The 11,343-nt window shown below is 46.9% G+C and overlaps 1 protein-coding gene across 1 annotated transcript in view; it reads left to right on the forward strand.

The window, feature by feature from the left end:
* The window catches only part of CNTNAP2 (contactin associated protein like 2), a 1,200,002-nt gene that overhangs the window by 1,164,544 nt on the left and 24,115 nt on the right, over window positions 1-11,343 (forward strand). Inside the window, exon 22 of the mRNA XM_011365532.2 lies at window positions 9,796-10,035. Within this exon, the coding sequence (XP_011363834.1) occupies window positions 9,796-10,035 (240 nt within the window). The remainder of the gene's footprint in view (window positions 1-9,795; window positions 10,036-11,343) is intronic.

The following is an 11,343-nucleotide window of genomic DNA, read 5'->3' on the forward strand; positions in this document are numbered from 1 at the left end:
ATTTGTTTCTGCTAAACTTTCCTAGTTAGATCCAGGCTATCATTTCAGCCTCTCTAAGTCCCTTTGGCTCATGATCCCGTCATCACATGTATAACCACCCCTCTCTGCTAAATGCCGTATGACATTGGTCAATGTGCCATTGAAGTCCTTATCCAAATTAAAATGATAATAGAATGTCAGCCTAGAATCATACCACTAAATTCTCCCCTGAAGCCAATTTCTACACATTACTCCAATTCCACCCATAGTTCATCTCATTAAAAATCTACCTTTGAAATACTACTCTTACTCTTGGGAGCCCACACATATCTGTCTTGGCCACAAAAGTGACGTGAGATACTTAATAAAATGCTTTGCTGAAATGTAGATAGCGTCTGTCAAAGTTCCTCCAACCTAGTCAGCTGTTAAGAAATTATAAGTGGGTTTTAGAGGTACAGCAGAGACAATGGTGTTGGGGGGGAGCCACTGTCCCACCCACAGGCCTACCAGTCCACACCTGGACTCCGTTCCTTCGGCGTATCCAGGGGTGGGTAGTTATCCTTGTGATGTTCAAATTCGTGCGGTGATCCACTCCAGCTTCAGGTCCAGTCTCAGAGCATCTAGGCTTTGTCTTCCGAATGTCATTTCACATGTCAGGGTCCCAAGGTTTGAATTCTTTCTTGTGTTAATTATGTAACATGGCAAGCAAGTCAAGGGAACCCACCAGCACAGCTTCTGGCCACAGTTCTCTCCGTGCATGACAGGTCACCTCGCCATGGGGAGACCTCTGCGTGCAACCCCCACCTCAGACGCCCACTTCCCAGCGCTCTAACGTTTACGCTACCATGCACTCTCAGTCCTCAGGGGGATTTTTCTCGGGGGCAAGACAGCTTGAAAGGCCTCCTGAGTGAGGAATTACAGTACAGGTGAGAACAAAGGAAGGAGCAAACACTTTTTGTATTACCGAATCATTTGACATTATCTGGAAATGTAAAATCTTAACACACTTTTCCTAGCCTACACTTCACTGTGCTGCTGGTGACGTGTACAGGGTCAGCACCCTTCTCTCCTCTCCCCCAGAGAGTTAGCTTCAGATGACCCTGGGCTGGTCTTGGCTGGAATCCTCTTCAGTGATTTGGAGAGGAATTAAGGAAAACACTGAAAAGCCGAAACTCACTCCCCTTCTGGTTGATGTTGGCTACAGTTTAACAGGGCTTTCCAAAGCCTAGAAGAGATTTTTTAGCAGAAGCAGGGTACATAAAGATTATTTCGCTGTACTCCATTTCCGTTTGGACCCGTAGCTTCTATTTACCAGGACTCTGAGAGGTAAACCCAGACTTGTATGCCTAACAGTAGATCAGGGCGCCCAGCTCCGTGGTTTGACTGACAGCTCCGTCCATTTTTCTGAAAGGTCTTGTTACTTTCAGCAGAACCTGGTGTTCTTAGCCCTGAAAACTCACGCAGTGCAGCAGGACACCTGAGGCTACAGAAAGGGGCCACCAGTCTTTCTCACGTCTGACGACTTGAAACATTCAGAAAAAAAAAAAAAACGGGGAATTTATGTTTCAGATGCGCACTGCCAGGTGTGCTGTGGAAGCACCTGAAGAACCACATCTTCCCTTCTGTGTGGAAATCACAGCTACACCACATTAGCCAGCAGCCAGGGTGAGCTCGTGGTTTTCAGACGAGATTTTAGGAACGGGAATGACAATTTCAACATATGTATATGTCCTAAAAGTTCAGGGACTGTAATAAGTTTCTACAAATAAAAATGTAATACCTTCTTTTTTTGTAAAATAGTATAGTAGGCTAGTATCTTCACATTAAGACATTTTTTATTTCTAGGGGAAACAATAATAATTTCAGTTCTTAGAAAAAGGACTGAAATTACAGAGACAATATGAGCGGAAAAGGAGATTGTTTCTCCCAGCAGGCCGCCTCTTTGTAATTGAGTTAGCGTATGTCATAGGTCAAAGAGCTGTTTAAATAACACAGGCGTATTTCAGTCCTGCCTTCCTCCGTAAGAAAGAAAAGCATATAGTAAGTACAATGAAATTTTATTAGTGTCTTTCTTTCGGAGATTAATAAAATTTTATAGTACATAATTTATACATCAATTATAGATATGGATTTAATTCTAGTTGTGCATCGTTTGAAAGGCGGCTGGTCAGGAAGAGGCCACTGACTGAAAAGCTTAGAGCAGGGAGCTGACGCTGAATCCAGATTCCAACATGTCAGTGCCCTGCCTAACGTGTATCCTAAGATCATGTCAGAATTGAGGAATGAGGTTTATTTGAGTTTTATTTTGCTTTCTTAGATTAGCTTGGCTTTTTTGCTGCTGTGTTTTGGAGGTTTTTTTTGTTTCGTTTGGCTGTGATTATTCCCCATTTATTTGTCGTGGGAATAGTAAGTTCTTGAACCCACTCAGGCTCTTACAGCTTTGCCCAGTTACCCATTTCAGCCCTTCCCTCAGGCGAGACCCAGAGGCTCAGCCCTGACCCTGAGAGTCGCAGTTCAGGACGGCTGCCAGCCGAGCAACACCCCAGCCACGTGTTCAAGTGTACGGGAGGTGACCACTCACCAACCTTATTTCAGTCTGGTTTTACAAGAATTATCTAAAGCTTCACAGGCGGTGATTTCAAAGCCACTTCCTACTGATTCCGTTCAGTGTCAAATAACCACTGCTCTCTGCTTGAGGCCTGTGGAGGGTGCAGTTAGCAACAGATAACCAGTAGGTGAGTGTCACCCTAAGAGCAATACAGCAGTATTTTCAAAGAGGAGTGCATTTTCAGTGGGGTGGACAGTTTCCAGGAATAGTACTTCTGGAAATAAACGCATAAGGGTGCGTTGGATCTAAATTTGCTACTTCCCCTTCGTTTTTCGAGGCTACTTTCCACACCATTTTACTCCATGAGGCTGACAAACTTTGGCCCGCGGTTAACTTTGCTCAGTGCTCAGTGCCATCACACACAGCCAAACTCTGAATGACAGACCGCGCGGTCTCAGCCATCAGTGCATACACAGTCTCAGTCATAGCCGTGCGTGTGGGCCCTGGCGGGTTATTCTGTATGGGGTACCGTCGTAGACATCCCAAGGGACACAAAGATAAGGAACATTCTCAGCTCTCAAGGAAACTGCAAATCTAGTAGAGGCACAAATTCAGGTTTCCAGCCCTCCAGGTGGAGCCAGGAGCAGAATCGGGGGGTAGGGGGGAGCCCTTTGGAGCTCTCTGTGTGAAGAGCTGGGGCCCAGGTGTTCTAAACTGCTGGGTAGTCCCAGGTGTTGAGTGGGGGCGGGGGGGTGGAGAGCTGCATGACTGGAACAGAGGTGCTTAAGGGCGGAATCATGTTCCTCTACAATGCTACTCCCCAAAAGAGAGAAATTTGAGGACCAGCAGCACAGTATGTGCCGCTCCTGGTCACATTTTTGCCATTTCTCATCACATCATTGCCATTTCCAGTTACCTCCTTTCCTTACTTACTTCATGTTTTTCTTTAAATGGACTCACTATTTCTACTTAAATAAACGTATGTTAAAAGGAAGACGTTTATGTTAAGAGGGAATTTTGAATGACAGCCATAAAATGAAATACCAGTATCGCTCGCTGTGACGCTAAGGCGGTGGTAGAAAGAACTCGGACTCCGGAAATGCCACGAAGCTGGCTGTTCCCTGCCGACGCGTCCAGGGGCGAGGTCTGTTCTCGCTCAGTTAGAAGGGTCAGCGTTGGTGTGGCGAAAAAGACGGCCCGTCCCAAGCTGAGCCTCTGAAAGGTTGAAAGAGAGCCGAGAAGGAACTAGCTCCCTCACCCTGTGACCGGGAGTTACTTAACGTCCAGTCTGCGGGGTACTGAAAGCCAACCCCATGCCACCAGTGGGACGTGTTCTTCCCAAGAGCTGAGGGCAGGGGTGGAGGCACAGGGGTGGGGACAGCTGTGCCAGCAGTGTCTGCAGGGCAGAGGAGAGCTCCTTGGGCTGCGACCTGGGTCGGCCATCTCATACCGATCCCACAGAGTCTTAAGGGGTGACACCCTCTGCCCCTTCCACAGCGAGGGGCACATGATAGAGCCTTACCAAAAATTCTTTAGCCACTGGCATTCTGAGTCTCACTGGCATTCTAACATCTTTTGTCCCTTTTTCATAAAAAGTAAAAAATTAAAGTTACATTGATATTTCATACTTCATAATATTGCACGCACATCCCCGAAAAGAATCTTGATGGGAAACTCTAAAAGGTGGAAAACCTAACAAAAATCAGCTGATGAATAGATACCATGGGATACACAAGAAGAAAGTGTAGTCTCAAAGGAATCTGAGAAACCTCTTGAGGGGTTGGCCTCCCACCGTTGGCCCAGCCCCCGAGGAGGGGCTCACGCACATCGAGGCCTCTGGCTCAAGGCCGTCGTCAGCGGAGCTGGCTTTACGCCCCCGTGTTTCTCGTTCAGGTGGCCTCCTCTCTTTTCCTTTCTCATAAGACTCCTGGCTGTCACTTGGCGCTCGGCAGCTGAATAAGAGCACGCCGGGAAAGCACGCTAATGCATCGCAGATGTAATTGCTACATTCTCCTTAAAAGTGTTGTCAGGAGCATTTCATGTCAAGGTTTTACAAGGAATTATGTCAGTAGTTTAAGTGGGCTGTTTTCTATAGCCCATGTCACTATGAATGTAAGACGTTACTAATTACAGCTTGAGAATTTAATTTCAGAAATGATTGTACTACATTTCTAAAACCTGCATTCTTTAGAGCAGGGTTCCCCACCCAGTGACGCCTTGGCCAGGACATCTCCGTGCAGAGGGTAGTTTCCTACAGTAAATCGTCTTCTAACGTTTCGTTTCTGTATGAGACCAGTACAATCGACATTACAGTGCAGCATAATAACTTGTAATAAGCTCAAACGTATTAAAGTGATAGCTTCACCATTGCTTGTTATACGTTCTTAGAAGTATTGATTTTTATTCCAGATAAGCATTTATGGAACTTGCCAGCGCTTTAAATGATGCTGGCAAAGCTTTGACATCAGTTCACAGCATTTTTGAACGCCATGTTGTTGGCTTAGGCACCAATGAAACGTGGTCTTAAAGCAGTCTCTAATAGCCATTAGTTTTTTTTTTAATAAAGCTTCACTATGCCATTCCTGTAGAGAGTCCCAGACTACAAATACCAAAAAATCCAAATGACTATGAAAACAACATAATATAGTCCATTTTCCAGAGAGAAATAGGGAATAACACAAAACGTTTGATGCCTCTTTTTCATACAAAATATAATATTTATTCACTTGCAAAGGTGTAATTCCTCTAGGCCTCAGTTTTCCCTTCTTTGAAATGAGGGTGGCCCTGTCTAGCTCAGAGGCTTGTTAGGAGACCTAAAATAATGCACAAAAAGTGCTGAACGCGGTACCTCACGTGTGCACCAACTTCGGTTTATGAGAAGCTCTTAGTATTCTTACTTTCACATCGTCAGGACCAGAAGAATCAAGAGCATCTCCGCAGTCCCCGCCCCCCGGGGAATGGGTCTCAGCCCAGAGTCTTCCGAGGCACCTCAACCAGCCTTGGAGCAGCTTCCAGATTTGAGAATGCTGGGCCTGCTTTCCTGGGCATCAGAACTCTGGTTTTTGTGACCCAGTCACCTTTCAGAAAAGGATCAGGGCTTGAAATACTGGGGATTTTTCCCAGTAGAGAGAAACGCTGAAAAGGAAAAGCTAAAGGAGAAGTGGGCAGAGTGAAAGCGCCCCTAAGGGAAGGGAAAAGTGTGGCGCTTCATCCCCAGGCCTTGAGCAGCCCGGCCCCCAGCCCTCTGCCCACTTCCCACCAGTGCCCACAGCACCCGCACGCCTGGGCGTCCCTCTGGTCCCTGACCCACCACCAGAACCCCCTTCCTGGGGCACCCCTCTGGTCATCTCCCTTGTGTGTGTTACCCCTCCCCGAGGTTCACCTCAGAGGGAGACACTCAGGAGAGGACAGCTCTTTAAGAAGGGGGGACCCGACATTAAATTGGGAACACTCAGATGCTCACAGCTTTGAAACGATTCGTTTTCTGTGGAGTGATTGGGAAGCCCGCCCTCCTTAAAGTTTAGAGAACTACGTAAGGGACCATATGGAATGAAGCCAGAGTCAGAAGATTCCTATCCACATCTCTAGCAGAGGAAACAAAACCAAACTGGTTTGCTAGTGATTATTTAATAAAAGGGCAGGAGGATGCTGGTGAAGATCGAAAGAAGCCCTTACCCACATCCACGGCATAACCCTGCCTTAGCCCAGGGAGCTTGCAGGGCCCTGGGGGCTAATGCGAAATCTTGCTCAGAGGAATTACTACACTGTGGCTCGGATTATCTTACTAATACAGTTCCCATCGCAGTCTCTGTAGCTGAAACATCTCTGAGATTCTCACTGAGATACAAACATCTTAACATGGCATTTGGGCCCTTCCTAGTCTGGCCTGAGCTCCGACCCCACCAACTCCCACAGGGTCCAGAGCATAAACCTCGCAACAGACACAACCTGGAGTTCTCGTTCCTTTCACCCTCCAAACCTAGTTCTGCAGCAGATGACAAGTTATGAGATTGTGGAGAAATTGGTGGGAATGCAGCATGGTGCAACCGCCATGGAAAACGGTATGGCGGTTCCCCCAAAATTAAAAATAGAGCCGCCATATGACCCAGCAAATCCTGCTTCTGAGTATATACCCCGAAGAACTAAAATCGGATATTGAAGAGACACCTGCACTCCCATGTTCATTGCAGCATTATCGCAACAGCGGAAACAGGGAAATAAAAAGTCCAGCCACTGGTGAATGGATTAAGACAAGGTAGCCTGCGCATGCGGCGGCTTAGGGTTCAGCTTTAAAAAGAAGGAAATCCTGCCGTTTGTGACAACGCGGATGAACTTGGAGGACGCCATGCTAGGCGAAATAAGCCAGACACAAAAGAACAAGTACTATGTGACACCACTGACATCAGGAATCTAAAACAGTCAGACTCAGGGAGGCAGAGAGAATGGTGCCTGGGGGGTGACGGGGGGACGGGAGGGGATGGGAGTTCAGGTCACACGGCACGAACGTTCAGTTACTCGGGGAGTGAGTCCGACAGGCCTGCTGTACAGCCAAGTGCCTGGCATTAGTAATGCTGGGTGACACACTTAAAAATCTGTTGAATGAGGGGAAAGAAACCTGATTCTAGTGTTACCTCTCCGGAACCCCACGGAAATGCGCTTCCCTGGTTTCCCGTAGACTTTGATAATTTTGCCTGAAACCTGGTCTGTTTCTCCATCAGAAAATCCTAGTGGTTAAGAGGCTGCGGGGTCAGTGTGCCCGGCCTCGGTAGCCCAGGAATCTTAGCGTTAACCTTAGTCTGCTCGTGTACTTTCTCCGTAGGGTCGTTCTGAGAACTCAATGAATAAATTCGTAGAAAACATCTAGCACATTTTAAAGGTTCGATAAATGTTAACTCTTGGGATTGTACAGCTCGTGTTCAGTGTGTTGGGGGTTGTATGCTTGTTTTCTCAGCTGTGTTGGGAGCTGCTTAGGGTAAATCCTTGCCTTAGTCTCTATCTTCCTGCTACTGCTACTAGACAGTCAATGCCTATGATGAATTGAATTGAATTGAATTGAATCGAATCGAACTGAACTGAACTGAACTGAACTGAACCGAATCAAACCGAAGTCCCAAGTGGCAATAGCTACCAGCTCTCCATTTTTTTTTTCTGGTGACTTACTCCAAGGCAGGACAGGCTAGAAAGAACTCTCCATTCATGGAGTAGAAGTAGCTGATGAAGATGAGGACGTTCCCAGTTTCCATGCCACCAAGAGACCATTCAATCTGGTATCACGACCACAGGGAAAACCAGATAGGACTTGGGGAAAGCGAGAAACTGGAGTCTGCCTTCCCACCCTGGGGACAGTCTCCGTGAGCCTCCTTGGTCTGAGGATGTCTCAGGGGAAGGCAGATTGCTGGAGAGAAGGGAGGGAAGCCCGGTATCTTAACTGTTTGTGTGGAAGGCACGTTGGTGGACCGAGAACAAGGAATTCAGATGTTAGGCAAGGAGACGAAGAATGAATCCTTGAGTAGCCTGTGATCACTGATGAGAAAGCAAGAAGGAAGGGGGACAAGCCAGCACAGGTGTCACTGCGACCAGAGCCTCTTCTTGGTCATCAATGGAACCCTCAGGATATGTCCTGACTGTGGGTTTTTCGTACAGGGTCACAAGTGTGTTCTGCTTTCTCATCTTAAGTGACACGTACTTGTAGCTCAAAGTCAGACTGAAATTGACTGCAGGAGAAAAATATGGAGGATCATTCATTAAAATATCTCTATGTTCTTGTCTAAGACCCTGAATTACTATTCTTCATCATCCCTATTGTCACATCTCTTCTGTTAATTGAAATGCACATGGGACTAGTATAGGTCAGTCATTGAACTGATTCATTAATGCAATGAATATAAATACATCCACTTCTTGTGCCCCCAAGGCCTGCTCCCGTCTCTACTGATTTATTCTTTAATTAATGGGAAGTAAATTTTTATACACGATTACTTCACCTGTGTTCACCCCCCAGTGAGGAACTCCACCAGCTCTGAATTCAGCTTTTTCAAGAAGTAGACAGCCTTCTGCTTTCCAGTCTTTGTTTTTCACAGTTCAAGTGGAAGGGAAAATATCTCGCATCCTCATCTTTGCATCTAGAAGGTAATCGTCACATTAACACAATCGCCCACCCAGATACTAATTGCTGTGCTCTTCTCTGAAGGATGGCTTGCCCGTCACCTAGGCCTGCAGTGACACACAGTCACTGCCTGCATCCCTGGTTCTCCACCTTTAGCAGCCTCAGCCTCACCTGGAGGGCATGTAAAAACAGACTGTGGGCCCCACCCAAAAGGTTTCTGGTGGATTTTGCATCTCTAACAAGTCCCCTGTGATGCTGATGCTGCTGGTCCAGGAACCACCTTGTGAGAACTGGATGAAGAAGTTTTAAGACTCCTTTAACATTTGTTTCTGCTGGATAACTTCGAAAACTTGGGGCCGAGGGTCAGAGAGACAGTCCCTTTTACTGTTTTCACTGGGCGACAATGTGCGGTTATGCTGCTAGAAACATTATATTGGGATTGCCTCTACTGGGACTCACCCCTGATCTGGATGTTAGTTTAAGGAGATGTTGAGCTCAAAGATTGGGAAGGGGATGGTGGGCAAGGGGGTGATAATTCTTAAATGCAGGTGTATGTTTATACTTGACTCAGGAAAGTGTCTTAACTTCCAAAACGTCCTTCAGATATGCTAGCGAACCTCAGAATTCCGAGGGGATTGGATTCTGAAAGAGGAATTGCCCAGTTACAGGTTATGGAACTGTTTTTCTTTTTTTTTTTTTTTCTTTTTTAAATAAAGAATCCTAAAGAAGAAAATAAGAAAGAGGTACAATATGAAGCCATAATTCCTCAGGAGGGCTTAGCAGAGGGCCTTGTTCAATACATGTAAGAGGGTCTCTGAAGCACCAGAAAAGAGGAGAAAAATCAATCAGAACTGGACAAATGTTGCCAGTTTCAGCAACATCCTGAGTATCGGGAAGGTAGTTACGAATGTGTTTTATTTTAACAAATACAGTCTTATTCTCCTGACCCTGCCAGGTTCTCTAGTAACACAGAAGAGTCTTTTAAAGTGACATCTCTAGCCGTGTATCTTACCAAGTCATTAATATTTCATCTGAAAAAAAATACAGCATCTTAACTTGAAACCTGAGACTTGGACCCCAGCATTCACAGACAAGTGTATTTACAGTTGTAATGTAGTCAGTGGGATCTGATTTTTACTTTCTCTCTCTCTTTTTCTTTTAGAAACAGGGAAAATTGACCAAGAGATTCACAAGTACAACACCCCGGGATTCACAGGGTGCCTCTCCAGGGTCCAGTTCAACCAGCTCGCCCCGCTCAAGGCGGCCCTGCGGCAGACCAACGCCTCTGCTCACGTGCACATCCAGGGCGAGCTGGTGGAGTCCAACTGCGGGGCCTCCCCGCTCACGCTCTCGCCTATGTCGTCTGCCACCGACCCCTGGCACTTGGACCACCTGGATTCAGGTAAAGGCCGAAGCAGCCTCGGCCAGATGGCTTTATTTCCTTAAACCTTGGTTTCCTCATCTGTAAAATGGGTTAATGACAGTCTCACTGGTAATGTAAGCGGAGGAAAGGACTTTGGGGCGCAAGAGCTCAGAGCACAGTGCTGGGCACCTGTCAAGTGCTCAGAAGTTAGCACCTCATCTTTGCTCAGTGCCAGAGTTAGTGAGCCGAAGGCCAGGAATGTGGGAACTGTCGGCTCTTCTTCATATGAGTGAAATCATGAGATGCCTAATGATGTCTGCGACATCACTGTCGGATGATCTGACCCCATCAGTCCCTCACTTTTGCCTCTGGGACTCCCACCGACGTGTAGCCCCGTAGTACGAGTTCTAAGATCAGGAGAAAAGATTTACCTATGGCACACAGAGATTCATCTCCCAAGGCCATATTTACACGATTAGCCTGCAGCCTTCCAGATTTTTAAGAGGTGCGTTTAGGCGTGCAAGGTCAGGGGATTTAGCCCCATTCCTGCAGGGGCTAAGACGTGCACTTAGAAAGCACAGGGCTAAAACCAAAGCATATGGCTCTTGGCTGCAAAAGTAATTGGGTGCAAACTCAGCGTTGTCATCACAGGGAGTGGTGGAGAGCCCACATGTCCTACTCATCCCTCGACCCAAGGAGACCCTGGACCACAAGAGTCACCCTCTAAGCCTCTGACAAGGAGGGATGCGATCTCAAAGTGACCTCCAGCTCTAACATCTGGTGGATCTCACGTGATGTTGCTCATGCTACAGACAGGCAGAGGACAAGGTGGGGGCAGGGTGGCGTGAGGCTGGGCCTCATCCCTGCCCTCAGCAGGGGCACACGGTGGGGGTGGGTTTCCTGAGCTCCTCTTTCAGGTTCCCGGGTCTAAACTGGAGATAATGCAGGGCTGAACTCTCAGAATTCTATATGACACAATGTATTTAAAGCACCTAGTGCAGTTACAGACATGCAGCAAGCTTTTCAAACGCTTAGCTGCAATAATATTAGCAGCTAATATTGTACTTAATACTATACATATTATTATATTAGGATTTGCTGCGATGCTTATTGAACGTCCAGTGAAGACTTCCACGCCCTCCCCCACCCTAACTGCCGGTTCGTAACAGTTCACCACGTGAGCATGGCGAGTTCGCGCGGCGTTCATCAGCTTTCAGCGCGGCTCTTTGTGAATCCACGCCAGATTTGCGCTTTGTGAAGCTTCAAAAAGAGCCAAAATTGCCCCATTGTCAGAGTAGCCAATTTAGAGACTAAACAAAGCTCTTTGTCCCTCACACATGGGCTCCC

Source organism: Pteropus vampyrus, unplaced genomic scaffold (genome assembly GCF_000151845.1).
Source record: "Pteropus vampyrus isolate Shadow unplaced genomic scaffold, Pvam_2.0 Scaffold112, whole genome shotgun sequence".
NCBI lineage: Eukaryota > Metazoa > Chordata > Mammalia > Chiroptera > Pteropodidae > Pteropus > Pteropus vampyrus.